The sequence below is a fragment of the Adiantum capillus-veneris genome, chromosome 9 (assembly GCF_014529385.1).
Source record: "Adiantum capillus-veneris isolate H3 chromosome 9, ASM1452938v2, whole genome shotgun sequence".
Taxonomy (NCBI): domain Eukaryota; kingdom Viridiplantae; phylum Streptophyta; class Polypodiopsida; order Polypodiales; family Pteridaceae; genus Adiantum; species Adiantum capillus-veneris.
Genome location: NC_140939.1, coordinates 34,748,196 through 34,771,427, shown reverse-complemented (window position 1 = coordinate 34,771,427; position 23,232 = coordinate 34,748,196). Strand labels below are relative to the sequence as shown.

Genomic DNA, 23,232 nt, shown 5'->3' with positions numbered 1-23,232 from the left:
AACGCACCCGCGTGAAGCTCTGATACCACTGTCACTGGGACGAGCACCACGTGCCAATGGAAAAGAACAGACTGAACAACTTTAAGCTCTTCAAATAACGATTGAACTAAAAGAGATGCACGACACACGAGACGGGGAGTGGCAGAGTGGAAGAGACCCAAACCTTGGCGTCCCTTTTGGTATTTCTTTATATTGCTTCAACTCAGTACATTGCTGGTGTTGCATCCTCTGCACCTGTGGCAGAAGCATGCCAGAAAATGAGCCCTTGGCTCATATTTAAAGGCCCTTGTTCTATGAAAAGCAGTTACGTGAAAAGCATCAAACTTTAAAAGCATCTAGCCCAAAAGCTGGCGCTAAAAATCAGCCAATGCAAATTACAAAAATCCGTACAAGTGCCACGTCAGCACAATTAGCGTAAAACGCGGAATTTCGTATTGTCTGCCACGTCAACAGTCGACGCGAATTGCGGGCTTTCCGTTCAGCTGCTGCCACGTCATCAGATCTTCACGCAAGTCTTTTGGGTGCTTTATTTTAATGCTTAGTCACTTGGGCCCCATCGGACGGGGTCCCATAAGTTGGTGGGAACTCTTCTTTAAAAATAGGCCACTCGACAAGACTTTATAAGTTGGTAAAACTTCTTCTGTTGCTTCTCCTAGAGGATAGCCCTAGGGCGACTGGTTGGGCAGAGGAGGGTAGCTCTTGCGCCCAACATTCTTAAGTCAGCGGCTTAGGACAGCACCATCGCGGGTGTGATGGGCAACAAGGAGGTCTTCCTTGCGTTTTCTTTCTTAGGGCATCTACACAGAGGAGATGTGATCATCCAGATGCAGAGCACCTCCATCGTGGTGCAGGCATAGGGGAGGAGGAGATCCATGATCTCCATGGGGGCAGCCACACCATGGGCAGCCCTGATCCTGTTCCTTCTCCCCTCAGATCAGCCTTCTTGCCAATAGAGATTTCATGAGGCTTCCCATCTTGAGACTAAGTCAGTCATCTCGTGTGTAGGAGTAGATGGTAGTAGCAGTGGCAGTTGTGTGTGTACCTCGAGTCTATTCATTTGGCATGTCAGATTTATGCCGGACCACCCTTGCTCACTTGTATGAGCAATTGTTATCAGCATGGAGAGCCTTTCCCATCTCTCTCTCTCTCTCTCTCTCTCTCTCTCTCTCTCTCATGGAGGAGAGCAGAGTTCTCGAAGCTTGTACCTTGTTGAAGCAATATAAAGCAATACCAAAAGGTTTGGGGTGAGTGCCGTCTGGGAGTGGAACCCCACCACTCCGTGCCTCTTTTGTGGATTCTCTCTCTCTCTCTCTCTCTCTCTCTCTCTGTGTGTGTGTGTGTGTGTGTGTGTGTGTGTGTCACAAAGTGATGATTGTCTACCGAGAGCAGAAACTGCCAGAAACCCTAATTCCTGCAAACCCTAATTTCTGCCAGAAACCCTAATTTGCAGAAACCCTAATTTCTGGAAACCCTAACCTTAACTGCTGGCTGAAACCCTAAAGTGGCTGGAAACCCTAAAACAGCGGCAGAAATGCCACGTGGCAGTAGTATGGACCTCCGGATTTTACGGCGCTGAAAAAGGCTGATTTGGGCGACGCAAATTGGAGATAGAGAGAGAGAGAGAGGGAAAGCTCTGCTTTATTTTATTAAAGCCACAGAGAGAGAGCTTGTGAGAGAGAACACTTGCTTTTGAACTGGAAGCTTTTGGGGCTTTGCTTTTGGGCGTCCCTTTTAAACAAATAAATAAGTGGTTTAGGGCTCACTCTGTAGAGCATCTGGACGCAGAGTCTGAGAGTGAAACCCTAACCGCTCTCTTGTACTTTGACATTGATTTAATACATAAAGAAATACCGAAAGGGGCGCCAATTTTTGGGGCCAATATCTCAGGCACGGAACTCCGCCGGGCCAGTGCAAGTCTATTGTGATCTGTGATTTGTTTTGAAGTGGTTATTTGGTGTTGTGGTGATTGATTCTTGACTTGGAGTGTCCAAGTCTGTTATAGTGGTATCAGAGCACGGCCAATTTCTCTTCTACGGGAAATCCTATCCCCAATTTTTTTCCGCGGCACCTATGGCTTCACGCAAGGATCAGTCGACTCCCTCTGCATCTGGAGATGCGGGCAAGGATCACAACGAAGATTCCGGCAGAGAGTATGGCCCGCCTCGGCCTACTCAGGCGGAGCGACGAGGGATGGAGCGTCGTCAATTGATCGGCAATGCAACAAAGATGATGCTCAATTTTGCGAAGGACCCAAAATTTGCAAAATATATGAGCGAGACTTCTTTTCAGGAAGTGCACGAGCAGTGGTGGCAGAAAACCACTACACCACCCCCGAAACCCGCTCTCAAGAAACCTTCTGCTCACAAGAAATATTCAGAGAAGGAATTAGAAGAGGTGGTTGATGCATGAATTGCTCAGCTTTTTGACGTGCAAAAGAAAGCCAAAAAGCACGGCAAGAAGCAGAAGAAAGGCACTGACTTCCCGGGTTATTTGGGTCGTCAGTCGACATTTGACAAAGCAAAGAAACAGAAGAAGCGTGTTCACTTTGGAGGAGTACCCAGTTCTTCTTCTTCTTCTTCTGACAGTTCTTCTAGCTCTTCAGATTCGAGTGAAGAAGACAGAAAAGGCAAAAAGCGAAGCAAGAAACAACGCTTCAGAAAGGGCAAGAAAAAGGCAAAGGAGTCTAAATCTCGCCCAGTGACTGACAATTCTACAGAGAACTCGTCTACAGACAGTTCAGACTCTGATGACATAAACTTTTATGCGAACAAGAATAATTTTTATAAAGCCAACCAGTATGACTTTCTGAAAGATAAAAGCAAGAAAGTCCGAGAGTTTAAGGAAGGTGGACAGTCGATCAAATTTGATACTTTTTTAGGATACTCAGATGCTTCGAAGGCTTTGTCTTTTATACAGCAGTTTGACATCGCTTTCGAGGGAGGACGTTACTTAGAGCACTCCAGAGTTGCCTCTTACTTTAAGGGGAATGCTCGCACTTGGTGGTCCACGCTTCTTTTAAACAAGATTGCGCCAGTTAAATGACTGAAATTTAAGAAGCTTTTTATTTCTTCTTGGTTGATGCAAGAGTATGAACGCGATATACGAGCTGCTTGGAACCATCTTCGGATGACCAAGAAAGATACAATAAATGCTTACTGTGAAAGATTTTGGAGCTCTTTTCTACTCGCCTCTTCATTCAAGAAGATCTATTGAGCGGTTTACCTTGGGTCTACCTACAGAGATCCGAGATCACTACGTGGAACAGAAATCAACTTCTATTCAGGAGTTGATGAGTCATGCGAAGCGGGGCTTTGCCATTCACTCTGGCAGTCTGACCTACCCCACAGATGAAGCCATGACACAACGAGCCGAACAGACTTCTGGGAATGAAAGTAGAAAGAGAAAGAGCAACCCAGAAAAGAAGGATGCACGACCCAAGCTTACTCCTGAGGAGAGCTCGCTTCATCAGGGAGGGGAAGTGCTTTGGATGCGGGAAACATGGACATATCTCCGCGAAGTGCCCTAACAAGGAAGTGAATGAACAAGATGAAAGGCCAGAAAGTTCAAAAGCAGCTGAGAGACGTGGCAGAAAAGGCAGATAAAAGGCAGAACTGGTACACATGGCGTGGGACCTGCACCGAATCAAATGAATGAAAGTACAAACTTTGCCGCTTTTAGGGCCCCTCAACCACTAGTGGGGGGGCAGCTAGCTCTGCTCGAATAATGTCATGGGGTACTAAAGCCTTGACTCTAATAAGTTGCGAGATCATAGAGACTAGAGGCTTCTCCATGTCTCCCCGTTCATCAGTGAAACCCGACCTCTCGTGATGGTTTAATGAAGGCCCCCATATCTGAACTCCATAGAGCAATGCGGAAGCCACCAATGTGTCAAAAAGCCAGAGCTTCGTCCGAGGCTCCTGAAACTGAATCTGTGAACACATCCTCTCCAATCCACCCAATGCTACATGTGCTCAAGTCAGTCTAGTGTCTGTTGCTCTCCTCAATGAAAATGCTGGTCCACTAAAGACCACCCCAAGGTAGGTGTAAGCATCTGTATACTCCACTGTCTCATGGCCGTATGTGAAAGTGGGTGCCGATCTCCTGGTCTATTGTGGGGTGGTGTTAAACACCATAACCTTGGTTGTACCAAGGTTGACAGACAGACCACTATCGTGAGCAAACCTATGCAAAGCATCCAAGTGATGTTGCATCCCCTCCGGAGAGTCAGAGATCAACACAATATCATCAGCATATAACAATAGTGGAATCCATGTCCCTACCAATTGTGCACCTCTATCACCCTCTCTCTCAATATAGTTAGAAACCTCATCCACATACATACCAAATAGAGTAGGAGAGAGTGGGCAAACCTGCTTCACCCCGATAGGGGAGTGAACTAATGTAGATAACCCCTTTGGAGTGCGTACATGCCCCACTATTGACCTGTTTAATGCCATAATCCCCCAAATTAGCTCTGTGGGTACTCCCATCTCCTGTAGTATGCGCATCAATCTACCTCTAGGCACTGTGTCAAATGCTTTGCGGAAGTCCACAAAGCTACAATAGATCCGTCTGCCATGTGATCTGCCCTCCTCAATAATGGCTTTGAGTGTCAGAATGTGGTCAAGAGTAGAAAAACCTCTCTTGATCTCTGCATGCCCGGCTGCGCGTATACCCTCCCCTCCCTCTTTGCCCATCTACTCAGCTGTTGCTCAAGAATGGATGCGTACAACCGTGCCGATGTGTGTCCAATCAGGATAGTGCGATAATCCCCAAGCTCCATAGGGTCTCCTGACTTGAAGATAGGTACAATAGTAGATAAACTCCAAGTATCAGGCAAACCCTCACACATGGCACGGTTGAGCATCACTGCTAGAAGCTCTGCAAGCAGATCCCTGGCATGTATAAAATGCTCAGCCACTAAGCCATCATGATCATATGCTCTCCCGGTCCTCATCCTATCAATGGCATTCTTCACCATCTTAGCGGTGAAAAAAGCACATGTGTGTGGGGGGGGGGGGGGTCGGGAAGAGGCAGATGTCCAAGAATTGTGTACATTATAGTTGATATAGATCCTGCTCTAGTCGAGCCAAAAATGCCCTCTTCTTCTGCCGCACTAGGCGTCCGAAGGCAATCTGTGACTGTCTATGAGCGATTTCCCCCAAAAGCACCTCCCTCTCAAACCTGGCTCGTGTCTCACGGCACTCCTCATCATACCAGCCATTTTGGGGCATGCTCCCAAAACGCAGTCTCTGCTCAGGCTAGGTGTGTGGGTATGCCTCTTGTCACAAATTGATGACGTGGCAGTGCCCGAACACACTCACAAAGTGATGACGTGGCTGACAGTATGGACGTGCTGGCATGGTATGACTGTACAAACGCCCTGAATATGTGCTGACAGACAATACGGACGCCCGAAAAACGCGCTGACTGGTTGATGTGGTAGCATATGGATTTTCCGCGTTTTACGCTCGTTGCTAACGTGGCCTAGCTGTACGGATTTTCGCAAACAACACTGACCGCTTTTACTAGCGGATTTTACCCAAGATGCTTTTGGGAGCTCATTGCTTTTGATTTAGTGCTTTTGGGGGCTCTGCTTTTGGCATCCCTTTGCAACCCTTTATAAGTGACCCAAGGGGCTCACTCTGCAGAGCATCTGGACGCAGAGTCTGAGAGCGAGCACCCATGGGCAGTTGTACTTTGCTCAAAGATTAATATAAAAGAAATACTGAAAGGGGCGCCAGTCTTTGGGGCTTATCTCTCTTGGCACGGAACTACGCCGGGCCGTGTCTACTCTTAAATTTGTGAAGTGTTTTGAAGTGAATCTCTTCTGTGTCGTGACAGAATCTTGACTTGGGGTGTCCAAGGTTGTTACACCTTTGCTGCCGCATTATGCAATGTTTGTGTCAGTAAAGTAGTAAGCTCCTCCAGAGGTCGCTCTGGCTCCTCAGTGCACAGGCGTTTGTAGATCCCATCCATGTAGATAGAGTCCGTCTCTCGTGTAAAGGTGTAGTGAGTAAGGGGCCGGGGCTACTATCCGTGATATGTGTGCTACACTAAATTGGAAAGAGATAGTCATTGACACAAGGGCATGATCTACTGCCACACCAATAGGTCTAGGTCCTGATTACTAGAGATAAAGCTCGGAAGTTCTTCTAGCTCTTCCGACTCGAGTGAGGAGGACAAAAAGGGCAAGAAGTGAAACAAAACGCAAAGCTTTGGAAAGAACAAGAAAAAGGCAATGAAACTCAAAATCCGACCAGTTTCTGATAGCTTTACGGAGGAGTCATCCTTCGACAGGTCACACTCCGACGACCACATGTTTTACGCGGAGAAAAAGCACTTTTACAGAGCCAATCAATACGAATTCCTCGAAGATAAGAGTAAGAAGATTAAGGAATTTAAAGAGGGTGGACAGTCAATAAAATTTGAATCCTTTTTTGGATTTTGAGATGCTCCGAGGGCCTTGGCCTTCATCCAACAATTTGACATAGCCTTCTCTTGAGGGCATTACTCAGAGCACTCCAAGATCAGGAGGGTTGCATCTTTTCTAAAAGGAAATTCTTGAACATGGTGGTCCACTCTTCTTTAGAGGAAAGAAGCCCCAGTCAAGTGGTTAAAATTCAAACTGCTCTTTATTTCTTCTTGGCTGATCTGGAAGTATGAACGAGATGTAAAAACCGCTTGGAACCATCATAGGATGACCAAGGGAGATTCTTTGGACGCATATTGCGAGAGGTTTTGGGACTCTTTTCTAATGACCTCTTCATTTAAGAAGGTCACCTTTAAGGAACAGATTGAGCGGTTTTACTGCAGACTCCCTACAGAGATCCGAGATTACGCCTTGTACAAAAGTCGGACTCTATTCAAGAATTAATGGGTCATGCGAAACAGGGGTTCTCGATACATTTGGGGAATTTGACTTACCCCACTGATGAAATCTTGAACCAAAGGACCACTAGAAGATAAACTTGAGAATACAGAGCAGTAGCCGAGTGCAGAAGAAAATGAAAGATGAAAGACGACATTGCGTGGGGCCCGACCCGAATCAGATGAATGAAAGTACAAAACTTTGTTGCACATGGGGCAAAGTGAAAGATCAGGAAGCCCTCGTTTTCTTTCAGAGAGGAGCTAAGGCCAACTTCTTTTCACTTGAATTGGGGGCTCGACTGGAATTACGCCCGACAGGTTGAGGCCATAGATGGAGGCAATTCTAGCGGCACCCGGACGGGATGTTTCCATTACACCGATCATTGACAAACTTCGTTTGCAATGTCAGGGGTGTTGAGGGCACGAGGACTTTTATATCATGCCTTTGGAAGGGTGTGATGTCCTTCAAAGAATCCCTTGGTACCACAAGAACAATCTCGTGGTTGACTATCGGGCTAAGAAAGCGACTTTGACAAATGAAGGGCAAGAAGATTGTACTTGATGAAATTCAATTTCTTTACTCGATTTTCTTGAGAGAACTGAATGATGATTGAAGGTCGAACATGTTTGACCTCGAAAAAGAACGACAAGATTTTCTGCAATAAGGGCTGATTGTTTCTCTGAACTTTCAGATTGTCCATGTTTAGGGACATAAAAACTTAGTGGCAGATGCATTGTCTCGGAAGCCCCTACTCTTGGCTATTTCCGCGATTCATCATAGAAGTTTCGAGGATATGGTTGATCAGTATGCGGATTTTTCCGGTGTGTTTACTCTGATACAGAATGGGGAGATAGTGCCAAGGTATTCCATACGCGAAGCCTACTTGATGAGGAAAACAATGTTGTGTGCTACACAGCCGTTGAGAGAAAAGGTTTTGACTGAGTGCCATTGTCTACCTTTTAGGGACCATGATACCACCTTGAAAGATACGGAGCGTTATTTCTTTTGGCCGAGACTCAAGAAGGATGTGGACGACTTTGTTCGCAGTTGTTTAGGATGCTAGAAGGTCCAGTTTGACAAGCATAAAGCACAAGGATTACTACAGCCTTTACCCATTCCCACCCACCCCTAGGAAAGTATTGCAACTCCTCGTGCTTTAGTAGGATTGATCTGAAGAGTGGATATCATCAGATCCGAATCGCGCCGAGAGACGTCTACAAGACAGCCTTTCGGACTACTTTTGGGTTATTTGAGTTTTTGGTGATGCCTTTTGGCTTAACCAATGCTCCCGCGACATTTAACCGGATGATGGACAGGATTTTTCGAGAGTACAGGCTATTTGTTGGCACTTTCTTTGACGCCATCATTGTTTTCTCCAAGAATGAGGCAGAACACAGAGATCATCTGCTTCAGGTCTTTCAGACATTACGAGATCACAAGTTAGTGATTAATGCAAAGAAAAGTGAATTTTTCCTACCAGAGATACACTGGACACATTGTCTCAGCAGAAGGAGTGCAAATGGATCCGGCCAAGATAGAGACTATACGTGATTGGCCCGATTTGAAGAATGTCCATGAAGTTAGAAGCTTCTTGGGACTGTGTTCGTACTACAGGCGGTTCATTCGAAAGTTTGCAGAGGTTGCTTCCCCTTTGCATATCTTGACATAGAAAGGAGTCGGTGACTGCCTTTCAGACATTGAAAGAGAAATTGACTACGGGACCAGTTTTTGACTTTGCCGGACTTGCAGAAGTCATTTGAAGTATATTGTGATGCTTGTGGTTGTAGTCTGGGTGCGGTCTTAATGCAAGTAGGCCATGTCATTGCTTACGAGAGCCGATTGTTCTCTAGGCCGGAGATGACAGCACAGATTTATGAGAAAGAGCTTTTGGCGGTTATCCATGCTCTTACTCAGTGGCGGCATTACCTACTCGGAGCGGATTTTACTGTCTTTACAGACCATCAGAGTTTGCGCTACTTCTTGTCACAGAAGCAGCTTTCGGAAAAGCAGATGCGGTGGGCGAACATCTTGTCACAGTTTCACTTCCAGATTGTCCATGTGTAGGGACAGAAGAATGTGGTGGTAGATGCTTTGTCTCGAAAGCCGTTGATTCTGGCTATTTCCGCGATACATCATAGGAGCTTCGAGGATACGGTCGACCAGTATGCCACAGAAATAGATTTTGCAGACGTTTTCATACGGGATGGGGAAACAATAGCAGAATACTCCATTTGGGAAGGCTACTTGATGAGAAAAACCATGTTGTGCGTTACACAGCCGTTGAGGGAAAAGGTTATGACTGAATGCCATTGTCCACCTTTTACGGGTCACCGCGGCATTGCTACCACCATGAAAGGGGTAGAGAGATACTTCTTTTGGCCGAGACTCAAAAAGGTTGTGGAAGAGTTTGTGCGCAATTGCTTAGTATGCCAGAAGGTCAAGTTTGACAGGCATAAAGCACAGGGATTGTTATAGCCTTTACCCATACCCACCCGTCCCAGGGAAAGTATTGCAATGGACTTCATTTTTGATCTCCCGAGAACACAAAATGGTCATGATGATTTTCCGATTACATGGCATGCTTGAGACGATTATCTCCGACAGAGACCCCAGATTTACGAGTTTGTTTTGGAAGGCAATTTGGGAGAACATTGGCACGCAGTTGCAGTTCTCATCATCGTTCCACTTGCAGACTAATGGGCAATCTGAGATTGCCAATTCAGTGGTTTTAGATTTATTGAAGTCTTGTATCTTGGATCAGAAGACTCAATGGGAAAAGTACTTACATTTGGTGGAATTTGCCTACAATAACACGATACACTCTGTGACGTGGAAGACACCATTTGAGATTGTTGAAAGTGTTGCGAAGGTTCCACCCTTCCTAAGCACGAAAGATAAGATTTTTGAAGCGGATGAATATACATGAGATTTGGATACGGCTTTTACCAAGGTTCGCGAGACTTTGCAGAAGTCTCAAGAACGACAGAAAAAGGCAGCGGATTGCCATCGTCGCGACTTGAAATTGAAGGAGGATGATTGGGTGCTCTTACGTTTTGAGAAGGCACACCTGAGAAAGACAAGGAAAGGAGAGGTTTTTTTCCCCAAAGCTTAGTATGCAATACTACGGACCTTTCCAGATCACTGAAAAGATAAATAATGTCTCCTTCCGATTGAAACTACCAGATACTTGGAGGATTCATAATGCATTTTATGTGAGTCTCTTGAAACCTTTTAAGGGTGATGTGCCTGATGATGTGGAGCCTGATGAGCAACCCGAAGTGGAAGAAAACGAGGAGATCCTTGTTCTTGGACAGATTTTGGCACATAAGGATACGAAGAAAGGTAAAGTCCGAAGGCGGTTCTTGGTTAAGTTCAAGAACTATCCTGCATTTGATGCGAAGTGGATGGAGGAGGAGGACCTTGCAGATACTCCTCGGATTGTGAAACTTTACCTCGATGCTTTTGGTTTAGCATAGTCTACTCCAAATGGAACCCAGAATTCAGCTTGGCCGGAGATCTGGTGCAATGGGATGCACAAGAGGGGAGTCACTCAGTATTCTGCTGGATGACTTTATGAAATGGAATTCTTGATTATGATAATGATTTGTTCTTGACTTCTTTTAAGTGCAGGAACTGATAGACGAAATGACTGCAGCATTTTGGTCTGATTGATCTCGAATAGACATGGTTGCAATAGGGGTTAGTCAATCGGACATCGATGAGGTCCCGATTGGACCTAGATGCGATTGCTAGCTACATTGCCGATAAATCATGGTCTAAGATCCGAATGAATGTTGAATGTTATGTGATGTCCTGTGATGTCTAGTGATGTCCTATGATGTCGTGTGATGTGACTGTCGATTTGGTACATGTGCTAGATGTGTGTTCCTAGTACGTAGGTACTAAGAGTGAGTGTCTGCTAAGACGGTTTATGGCTTCTGTTGGTTTTGCAGGCGTAATCAAGGGCGATTACAATGCTTTCAAGAGGGGGGTATGTCACAAAGTGATGACGTGGCTACTGAGAGCAAAAACTGCCAGAAACCCTAATTTTTGCAAACCCTAATTTCTGCCAGAAACCCTAATTTGCAGAAACCCTAATTTCTGGAAACCCTAACCCTAACTGCTGGCTGAAACCCTCAAGTGGTTGGAAACCCTAAAATAGGCGGCAGAAATGCCACGTGGCAGTAGTACGGACCTCCGGATTTTACGGCAAATTGGAGATAGAGAGAGAGAGAGAGAGGGAAAGCTCTGCTTTGTTTTATTAAAGCCACAGAGAGAGAGCTTGTGAGAGAGAACACTTGCTTCTGAACTGGAAGCTTTTGGGGCTCTGCTTTTGGGCATCCCTTGTAAACAAATAAATAAGTGGTTTAGGGCTCACTCTGCAGAGCATCTGGACGCAGAGTCTTAGAGTGAAACCCTAACCGCTCTCTTGTACTTTGACATTGATTTAATACATAAACAAATACCGAAAGGGGCGCCAGTTTTTGGGGCCAATATCTCTAGGCACGGAACTCCGCCGGGCCAGTGCAAGTCTATTGTGATCTGTGAATAGTTTTGAAGTGGTTATTTGGTGCTGTGGTGATTGATTCTTGACTTGGAGTGTCCAAGTCTGCTACTCTCTCTCTCTCTCTCTCTCTCTCTCTCTTGAGGCTCCATCACTGGCAATCACACGAATGGAGATTAATAAAATCATCTGCCAGGATCTTATACAGTTGGACACTAAGAGGACATGGGTAGACCCTACACAAGAATTGGGCAGGAAGATGGCCGACTACAAAGAAAACTTCCTACAGCTATCTGAAGATGGTTTTGTGATTCGCTCGAGCTACATGTATCCACCTATCTCATGGTTTGAGATGTGCTATTGGTCAGATTCGTACATCCTCACACCAGTGGGAAATTGAATTTGGCAGATTTAGGGGAATCCCACCTAAGAGCAGAATTTGCAAGTTATGCGGAATGGAGCCGGAGGCAGAATTACACTACATATGCCATTGCACCGTATACTATGAGATACATGGGCGTTTCCATTGCCTATTCAAAGAAGGCTTTGGACCTCTAGATAGAGTCATGCAATACCAAGATCAAAGGTAATTAGGCCTGTACCTACTGGAACTACATCGGCATAGGGATAATCTAATGAGAAGACAAAGAGCACTACAGCCTCAGAGGCAGATCATAGATTTCTTCGGATCGAGAGAAGCAGGAATGGAAGGAGAAGCAAGAGGCCAGCAGCGAGCACAAAGGAGTACCCACATTCATACCAAAGGCACCCTCATTGACAGGGCGATTGAGCTTAGGAAATCGAGACGACCACGACCGAGATGCAGAAGCACACTTCACCGGAGGAGACTACAACAAAGGATTAGAAGCATTCTAGCCAGACACCCAGAATGCTCCTAAGAAGTTTATCTAATACTTTGTATTTAGTTTTTCGCATTTATTTTCACACTCTCACACTTTTTAGACATTGTAACAGATTCATCACTTTTGTATCAGTTTGGTCTCATAGGTCACTTTGGCCTTTTGAAGACGTTAATATAACATTTCATTTCATTTCATTTCTCTCTCTCTTTCAGTTGAGTTGTTTTGAAGTGCTAAAAGTATGTTTAGTGTGTTCTTTCAGTTGGCACGTGGTGCCTTCCCGCTACACTGATTCCTGTACTTTTGGGAATGTCTTTGACAAGAAGAGGAATCACATGATTCGGGAATCTAAGTTTTACAATTTTGAATGGAGAAGGGGAAACAAGGAATTCAAGGATGGGGGTCAAAGCATCAAGTTCGACACTTTTTCTAGTCAAAAGGATATCCATCAAGCTCGTTCTTTCATACAACAGTTGGGGTCAAAGCATTAAGCTCATTCTTTCATACAACAGTTTGATGCCGCCTTTTTCGAAGGCAATTTCATAGCAACCTCAAAGTTTGGGAAGGTAGCTTCCCATCTCAAAGAGAGTGCTCAAACATGGCGGGGTCCACACTCATCCACAGACCGATAGACAGTTACAGATTATTGACTTAGTGGTTTTAGACTTGTTGAAGTGTTATATATCTGAAAATGAGTTTCAGTGGGAGAAATATTTACCTTTGGTTAAGTTTGCTTATAACAACATACCGTTTGAGGTTGTTGAGGATGGAAAACCTATTTTGTGCACTGAGGACAATTTGTTTGACGTGGATCAATTTGTACATCACCTAGAGACTGCTTTTGCCAAGGTCAAGGAAGCTTTGCGGAAGTCTTGGACATGGCAGGAGAAGGTATTAGACAAGCATCGACGTGGCTTGCAGTTGAAGGAGACTGATTGGGTGCTTCTTCGTTTTGAGAAGGCACGCCTTAGAAAGAGGAAGGGTAAGGAGAGGCTTTGCTCAAAGCTAAGTATGGGATATTGTGGCCTGTGGGCCCTTCCAAGTTTTGGAATAGATCAATAAGGTGTCCTTCAGAATGAGGTATCTAGATAAGTGGAAGAATCACAATGCTTTTCATGTGACTCTATCGAGACCTTTCAAGGGTGAGGTGCCAAAGGATAGGGAGCCAAAGGAGCAATGTCACGCCATCTATAGCATCACTGCGGAGCAGGCGGAGCAGAGATAGCATACGCGGATAGGTACACTGAGCACACCACGGTTGCATAGAGTTCAACGGTGGAGTCCATGATAGGGGTAGATGGCCACACGGGATATTAGGAGGCATAGGATGGGGGCACGTGTGTAGCCTAGCACACCACATACTTCGTCATGCTTGACGAGTGTCAGGCCAAGCTTATATAAGAGTGGTTGGGTGGTAAGTCTTATTGCAGTGCTGAGTCCTCCTATGGAGAGAGCTCCTCTCAGAGAGTCCACATGAGAGGCGTTCGACGCCTATGTTTCATTGGTCTCAAAGCAGGTGGTATCTTTGCCTGTGAGTAGAAATCTACACGCGTGTATCCAGGTGATGTCTCTCCTTCGCTTCTGTGTGTGTGTGTGAATGAGCTCTGGAAAGAGATAAGGCTTCTTTCTATTGCAATTTGAACAGTTGATTGTGGGAGCGGCAACATGCTTTTCTTCGACGCTGATGCAGGACCCAGGTTAGATCTGTTTTTTTACTTTTGGCAGAGGTGAGGAGTGGCAGTACGCTCCACCTTGTTGGTTCCTACTCCATTCATCACATGAGCCACCTTGATGTATAGCTTGATTATGGCATAGGCCTTCTACTTTTCTATGGCCATGTATGCAGTTTTGCATACCCCACAAGACAGGCTTCTTTTAGCATCTTAGGGGATTTCTATACAGAGTAATAAAGATATGACATTTTCGTAAAGAAGAGAGAGAGAGATTGCTTGAACCGGCTAACTCAGCAATGAGTTAGATGATGATACAATTGGGGAAGAGTGCTACTTATATACTCTCTAGGGGTACCCCTCATTTAAATTCCCCGACTGGGACTCATGTCAAATAAGTAAAAGAAATAAATGACAAATTAAATAAATAGGATTGCATTGAGCATTCACTTGAGATGCATAAATTTTAACAAGTGGGAGATGATTGTTTGAGTGGGGTAGTAGAACTCGTTGTGTGTTCCAATGAATGCACCTTTAAGCCAAGGGCTTGTACTACTGCGGCTCGTGATACAAAAATTGAATATTTTTTCCTTCTTAGGGGAGCTCTTATGGATGATGCCATGTTACTACCATGCGGACATTCATTTGGATCTGGTGGGATTCATCGAATCCTTCAATCTGTAAGTGTGTACATCAATATTATCCCCTACTTGGTTGGTAGTTGAGCTTAATTAAACTGAGTAAATGCCTTTCTTTCTGTTTTACCATACAGATAACCTGATGTAAGGGTTGTTGCAGAGTGCATGCATAACGTGTGGTGTACATGTTTCCCGCGAATCTCTGACGCCGAACTTTGGTATTCTTCATGCTAACTTTGAACAAAAAACATCAATATCGGCTTGAGTTTGAAAATGCTTGCTATGTAAGTGTTTTTGTTGATATCCTGTTGTATATGCAGCACTACAAGCAGTGGTCAAGGCCTTCAGGCGGGAGCAAAGAAATCGGAAGGCTTTGTCACGCAAAAGACAACGAGAGCGTTTTATCCAGGTGCCTACATCATGATATTCATGTTTTATTATTGAGCATTTACATGGAGTAAAAAAAAATAAAAAAAAAATAAAATAAAATAATAATAATAATAAAAATATATATATATATATATGTATAGTATATACACATACACACTCTGGGAATGCTATGTTTTGAGATCTCAAATCTTGATCATAACAATGCAGGATCATACTGCAGTAACTGATTGCACTATTCGCGCTCGACGATTGAGAGAAGTTCGAGATGTGCAATTTCCTTTCAAAATTGGTGACACGGTGATGATTAAGGTGACATAATTTTAAGAATGCTGATGCAAAGTTTTTTGCCCTTATGCTTTGCAGTTTACAAGGTGCATGTCTACCCTGTTCATTGTTATGGCGATTGGGATAAGATGTACTATAGATGTTACATTAGGTGACTATCACTAAAAAACCATCGAGAATAGAGATAAGAGTCAACTTTTTTTCAATGAGTTTTATAAGAAAAGCCCATTGACTTAGACTCGTTGATTCGGTTAACCTATTCTTCCCTGCACATTGTCCACAAGCCAACTCCACATTGAGATCTTTGATTTAAATTTCGTTGTAAGCTCGCTGGTTTGTTCGTTTGCTTGTGTGTGTGTGTGTGTGCATGGGGACATGTATTGACACCTAGTTTTACACACAACCCACTGTTGGGCATGATGAGGTTTGTGGGATATGATAGTGTCCAAATTGAGTTTGATGCATAATGTTGCTGGTTATATTTCTACATTATGTAGGTGTGAAGCCATCTATTTGAACAGAATTGTGCATTGGCGTGTGCATCGGATGAAGATGAAGAAAACTTCGTGTTTGTTTGCTGCATAAAAACGCAATTGAAAGAGCTTGTATGTTGATGGTTTAGTTTTAGGAGCATTGATCTCTCAGATGACTTCGTTCAGTTTACATAGGCTGTATAAATGTTCTTCGTTTTCTCTACATTTTGTAGAACTGTGAGGCTTCTCGTGGCTGGAAATAGATGAGAGTCCAGTCTTAAGACATCTCAGTGATTCAGGGTTGTCATCGTATGGTCATCTGGTCGAGTACAATGCAATTTTGTATGGGAAAATACAGTGTATCAAATTTATATCGTACAGTAAACTCTCAAGAAATATTTCATAGCGTATGGTGTGTTGTATCGTACGGTCACATAGTACGGTACGTCTTATTTGTAGGATATGAGCATTTGTAACCGTATGGAACCTTCCATTGATTGATTGGTTGTGCTTGTCTGAATCAGGGGAATAAACGCACACCCGATCGGTTTGTCAATCGCGAAGCTACAATAACTGCACAATGCTTGAATGGCTGGTACGACCTGTCGATTTACTCTCTTTAGTTTGGAAAATAAACAAGCTATCATGTGTGAAGTGCCTCTGCGCATGGCAAGAATTCTAAAGCTTGACGTGTTTTGGCCTGCTAAAACAGGCCTTAGAGAGGAAGGGAGAAAGGCGTACTTCTAATTTTTTTTGGGTGTTTTTGAGTCAGGTTCATGCTGAAAATTGCAGACAATGGGGAGGTTGTTAAGCTGCAGCATCGCTCCCTTATAAAAGTAGACAGTCAATAAAACAAATACTATTGTAACTTATCTTGATAATACTCATGGTCGAGCCTAACAGTCAAGAACTGATTCTCCCTAGTTTGTTTATTATTCTTTGAACATGCTTTGACCCACCTGATCTTAATGATTTGTCTGTAATAATGTTGGGCATTATCTGCAAGTCAGTCAAGCAGACAAAAGGTGACTTAGCTATGAAGCTAATGGAAACTTTCGTGTCTGCTAAAAGAAATAGCTGAATGGGGCATAACTTTGACAAATTTCCTTTGTTTGGCAGCACTTAGGTCGATGTTTGTAAGTCCTTCAAAGTGGTTTCCTTACTAATGTTAGTGTGGTTTTTTGTACTTATTTGAGTGGAAACTGTTATTTCGGAGGGTTTATCCACATTAAGACTTCGAGAGTTCTGGCCATCTAGAGACTAGGTCAGTTTTGTCGAGTAATGATTATCAAAATCATTACCGGCTATTTACTGATTGGAAGCTGGGATTTTCCGTCGCGCCCTGCTATTTACAGATCAGAAGCTGGGATTTGACCTTTTCCGTTGCAGCCTAGACCTGTTGCCTTTCATTTAAAATGTTGTTTCAAGTTCACTATCAAAGTCCTAATCTTTTCATATGGTTCACTCCGCGAAAATGTGAGTCCATTGCAGTGCAAGATTGCATTTTGACACATGTTGATGTTGTCTTGAGAGAGGATCTTTTGTTGGCAAGCATATTTGTCTCTGTTATTAAGTGCAGCTGCTTATGTGCTTGTCTAATCGTGGGGTGTGATGATCCATCCATATGGTTCTTGTGGTAAAGCTGTCAAAGGTTTGAACCTTTGCTTTTAATCTGCAATAATGTCGTTTGTAAGCGAAAATAGTGGGCTCTCTGACTTTGCCCGTTAAGAGTTATGATAAGAATCACCTTAACAGAGTGAAGAGATCAGTAAGTTTCATAAGAAAACGGGATCATCTTATTTGAATTATGCTGACACATGGTAGTAAAATGCCTTGGACTGGCCATGGAACTTTCTTTCCACCTGACAAGAACTCTATTTCACGAGTGATGTATCTATGGTTTGTCCCTGTTGTATAAACTGGACAAGCACCGACCTTATGGTAGCATTGCCTCCATTGTAGACCTTTCAAGCCCTTGAGTCAATTTCATGTCTTCCTTGCTTATCTTCTGCCGGCCCTCAGAAAGTCCTGTTTGTGTGATCGTGTCAAGGAGCCACACATGCTTTTGATTAACATGGTTGACTTTGGCTTTGATGTTATTATTGAAACTGTGATGTAGTAAACAAATATGGATGTGGGTAATGAATCAAGAGGTTCTTTATTGGCCATGCTATGATTTATTTTTGTTGGAAGGTGGTAGATCAATTTCAGTGGTTTGCATTATTCTTAGCTATCTTACTTCAACTATTCCCTCACTTGTATCGAGGCAACTAGCTCTTCTTTGGCCTTGATATTTGCACATTATAAATTGTGCATATGCGAGCTTCGGCTATGTTTCGCATACACTTTGAACTAGAGCCTTTGATGCATGTGACGGTTCATTACCATGCAAAAGTCACTACTCGTGAGTCATTAAAATCTAAACAATCCTCTGATTATCCATTTTCCAAATTTCACTTGAGGTAGGTGTATGCATTGTTTCCACTTGAAATTGGAAGCAATGGCTTGTTTGTAAGTGAATGTGGGGCCAATATTGGCTCGGTAAAATTTGAATTACAACAACTCAACAAATCTTGTACATTGTATTTTATTCTAATAAAAGGAAAATTCATATGGAGGACTAGATGAAAATTTTGCATCAAATTTTACAACCTTGTTTCAAATAGTGGCCACCTACACACCATTTTTATGAGAGGGAGAGAGAGAGAGTTTCTTCAAGCTTGAGTCAAATACTGCGTGCATAAATGTGCTAGTGTGAGAAGAAGATGAGAGTGAAGGAGAGAAATAGAGAGAGTGGATACACATGTAGACATCAATGAATACTTCAAGAATGATAAGAGTGTAACATTAAGGGGGGAGAGTTTCAAGAACAAAAGAAGAGAATCCGAACCAATTACTTATAGGCATCCCTAAATGTAGCCCATAGGCCATGTTTGACCTTAAAGGACCATTGTCCTCACATTATTAACCCCTCTTGTAGCCGTTTTCATCTTCTCTTCTTAAGGACACTAATGTTTCCTCAGGTGGCATCTTTCGCAAGCCTATTTTTTGCAAGCTTATTTTTCCACTTGATGGTGCACATGATGCAATTCACGTAACTCATGAGTGCCCCAAAACGTTTCTAGCTCATGTGTTATAGGATCTCTATTTATACCATTCCAAATATAAAATTATCATTCATGCCTAATCATTTGTGTAATCAGCCACAAGGAACAATGGATGAATACAAGAGATACGTGGAAAATTTAACTTCTATGCATCTTTTCCCACTCTTCAAAGTATAATAAATGGACTATAATACCTTAAGAACAACTTGTAAATTTGACTAGTTTTGAAAATGCTCGAGGTCTTATCTACTCCAAAAGAAACTTGATCTCCTTCCTCAAAAGCGATTGATCTTCATTTTTTGTCAGCATATTTGTGGTAAATGGCCTTGAGTTTTTCTTATATGTACATGAACTATTTGTAACAAATTATACGATTTTGGAGAAAATTCTTGATGTGGTAGATTTTCTTTATAGCTAAACTCACAATTTTAGGTAGCTTAGGTTGGAAAATCATACATGAGCATAAATGGACTAAACCCTATAGCTAAACTCCCAATTATAGGTAGCCTAGGTTGGAAAATCATACACAAGCATAAATGGACTAAACCCTATAGTTACATGTTCTGACACTATTGTTGCTTAAAAAAATTGCTCAATCCGCTTAATTTGACCACTCATTTCTAGATGACCATACATGAGCATGAAAATGGACTAAAGCCTATATTCACATGTTTGTTGACAATATTGTAATATAGGCAACTAGTTTTCCCTTGAGATTGCTTCTTATAGACCTATGTTGTTAGCATATCTTCAAGAACTTGCTCAACCTGCTTAGTTTGACCATCAATTTCTAAATGATCAGTGGTGTTGAGATTGTCATTGATTAGGAATTTGGAATAATGCTCACCAAAAGTGGCTGTTCAACTTAGAAACATGATCAGTCATGATATTTAGAGCTTGAGGGTATTTTCCACAAACAACTGTGCCAATTCATGACTTATTTCACTAGTCTTAGTTAGTAAAATTTATTCATCTTTGTAAGACAAATAATTTTTGCCCATATAGAATCATGCCCACAATTTTTAGTAGGGAGCCAACTATAAAGTCCATAGGGATGCTTTCCTGTTTGCCGTTAGGGATCTTTGATGGATGTAAAAGTCCACTACCTTAAGGCATTCTTTCTTGTCAACTTATATTTTACAAAAATTATAATGTCAAGCATAAGTATGAACATCCTTATGCAACCCTTACTAGTGGAATTTCCTTCAAGATAATGAATACGTCTTTCTTATTTCAAGGTGACCAACACTTGAACTATAATAAGTCTCTTATAAAAAATGGAAATGTCAAGCATAAGTATGAACATCCTTATGCAACCCCTTATACAGGCATTCTTTCTTGTCAACTTATATTTTTCAAAAGATGAAAATGTCAATCATAAGTATGAACATCCTTATGCAACCCTTGCCAATGGAATAGGTCTTTCTTATTTCAAGGTGACCAACATTAGAACTATAATAAGTCTCATATAAAAAGATGGAAATGTCAAGCATAAGTATGAACATCCTTATGCAACCCTTGCCAGGGGAATTTCCTTCAAGATAATGAATAGGTATTTCTTATTTCAAGGTGACCAACACTTGAACTATAATAAGTCTCATCTAAAATTTGACATCGTGCATTGAGTTTATAAGGAATTCCAATAAAGGGATACCTACTATTGAGTGTCATCTTGTTTAAAGCACAACAATGGAGCACATACTTTTTCCTTATGAAGGTAAGTACCCATTGTTGATGCATAAGTAATCTCCTCTATTTGGTTCACTACTTGTAAGAACAGAAATATGGGAAGGGTCAACTTAATCACTACCATTGGAGCGACAAAGATCATGTGCTTCCACACCTTGGAGTAAACTTGATGATGCTTGTAATTTCCCTTACAAGATTTTCCACTTTAGTTCAATAAACAAAAGAGCATTTATCTTTAAGGTTTGGTTGAGAGAATTTTCCACAATAGTATATCAATCTTTGCTATAATGTAGCTTGTAGTCATACTCTTGATGAATCTTAAGCCATATGGCCTTTTAACCCTTCAAAACAATTTTTTGTGCAAACCACTTGTTACTTTTGTGGTTAAATATAATTTCAAGCTAAGCATCATATAATCATGTTTCCCTTTTCTAAATACATAGACATGTCATAGAGCTCTCTTCATATGCAAAATAAAACCTTGAACCCTAGCAAATTTCTTTTTCTCAAGAGAACCATGTCTACAATCTTGTGGTAGAACGACGTCAATAGCCCATTTCCTACGATCATTGCCACAACAAAACTTTTGTGGGGCATCCTCTAATAAATTTTGTGAAATATTCAATTCAACCATTCAATTTTGTGGTTTTCTCTGTATCTGCTTAAGAACTCGCAAGCACAAGACTATCTTGCAGCCGTACCATCAAGCAAGTCTCGACTTGGCTCAAGGTTGGTTTCAAAGCAAGCTGCTACTTTTTCTTGTCATTTGCAATGCTACTCAAATTTGTCTTTAGATGCAAGGCAAGTTAAGGTGCTCTCATTAAGTTTGAAGACACATTTCTTCACACCATCATTTGATAATATATTTGCTAGCACATACAAGGCATGTCTACAAAGATGCATCAATTTTGCTTATTTTTTGCTAGAATACTTCTTCAATGGCTACATGCAAGGCATGTTAGTGTTGCACCTCATTAATTGTTGATGATTGTTTGTTGTAGTGGCTTTTATACTTCAGATGCAGGCATGCACATGATCTACATCACTCTTCATCAACTTCTGCTTCAGAAGGCTTTTGGGCCACCTTTTTGTTGATATATCCAAGTGATTTTTGCTAGGCAAACATAATTGAGAATTGTTTGGCTAAAATTTCACCCTTTTGCATATGTTATGCAATGCTAAACATAACATGCCACAAGCATACATATATTATACACAATATGCCGATGAGAAGAGGTCACCACGGATTACCTTTAACATCAAATTTGATCGCTTTTTACACCTCCAATCAGTCTTATACCAAGAGGCATAGCTATGCTTACAACATTTTCTTTAAGTCTATTAAGCAAGTAGATGGTAAGATATCAACGTGGCTACTAGCTACACTTCATGATCAAATGCAATAAAGATATAAGTGTACATGGGTCGCGTCGAACATGTCATGAGGATTCAAAAGGAGTTGTCACAACCTAACTATCATGTGCACTAAGGTCCTCTACTCTATGGGACAAGGAAACTATGCCTCCCTCTCTCACTAAGATACTTGGTGAAGTGTTGAAAACATGTCGTCCTGCAATGATGGACTTCACTAGATTGTTAGCAAGAAGTTGGACAAGAACAACTTCCATGCTTGGAAGTTCATATAATGATCGATTTCCTTATGGGTAAAGGTTATTGTTGGGAGTACATTGATGGAGAGCACGATACATCACCAACATTACCAAAGGAAGGTTCAACCGCTACGTAGATAAAGTTATTTAAAGATTCAAGCGAGGGAGCTTGGAAGGTCATGTATTGCCTTTTTACAAGTGTGCATGACAGCATGATTGGGCACATATATGATGATCGCATCCCTAAGGAGCCTTGGGACACTTTACTATCTTTGTGACCAACACAAAAGCAAGGAATCCGTAGTTGAAGACTGAGCTGAATACATTACATAAGGAAAACCTATCTATCAATGACTATTCGCTAAAGATAAAGAAAATATAGGCAAAAAAATACTTATGCAACCACTAATAGGAATATAGACAAGCCTGAGGGGCTATTTGTGATGCAACACATGTTAAATACTATGTTTGCAAATGTGGAAAAATCTGGTGATAATGTCTAGTATGTGGATTTGAGTGTGTCAAATCACACGATCAGTTATGGTGGTGAGTGGTTCAAGGAAACGTAGACTTTGTAGAGCCCTAGCTATGTAGAGACTGGTGGTGATATTTCACATCCTTCATACATACAAAAATGTATCATTGTCTATGATAGATGGGAAATTAAAGTTCCTGGATTATGTACTACATGTACCTAATATCACAAAGTTGGATACATAGTTGAGCAGGGTTTGCAGATCAGGTTAAGTATGATGATCTCTTTGTCAAAGAGCATAAGTAAGTTGTTTATGCTAGGAAAGAAAGTGGACAAAATGTTTAAATGTAAATGTGCCCGAGGTGAATGCTACCATGTTTGCACAACATGCAGCACTTGTTGAAAATATTGAGATTTGACATAAACATATTGGTCATAACTTTGCAAAGACTGAAGATGATGCAAACTAAAGAGATGGTTACAGTTCTACAACCTTTAAAATTTGCTGAAATACAAAAAAATTGTGAGGCTTGTTAGTTTGGGAAGAAGGAAAAAGCATCGTTTTCTCATGACAAGCATGTAAGTAGAAATGAAATTGGATTTAGTACACAGATGTGTGGAGTTTGGCAAAGACTGCATCTATGGGGCTTCATTGATGAC

At 42.1% G+C, this 23,232-nt stretch overlaps 1 protein-coding gene across 1 annotated transcript in view; it reads left to right on the top strand.

Annotated features, from left to right (window-relative positions):
• LOC147450323 (U-box domain-containing protein 62-like) overlaps window positions 1-16,801 on the top strand; it is a 33,550-nt gene extending 16,749 nt beyond the window's left edge. The window contains exons 2-7 of the mRNA XM_086519581.1: window positions 14,504-14,585; window positions 14,704-14,761; window positions 14,864-14,952; window positions 15,141-15,242; window positions 16,216-16,286; window positions 16,464-16,801. Of these exons, the coding sequence (XP_086375707.1) occupies window positions 14,504-14,585; window positions 14,704-14,761; window positions 14,864-14,952; window positions 15,141-15,242; window positions 16,216-16,286; window positions 16,464-16,542 (481 nt within the window). The 3' untranslated portion in view covers window positions 16,543-16,801. The remainder of the gene's footprint in view (window positions 1-14,503; window positions 14,586-14,703; window positions 14,762-14,863; window positions 14,953-15,140; window positions 15,243-16,215; window positions 16,287-16,463) is intronic.
• Window positions 16,802-23,232: the final 6,431 nt, after the last annotated feature.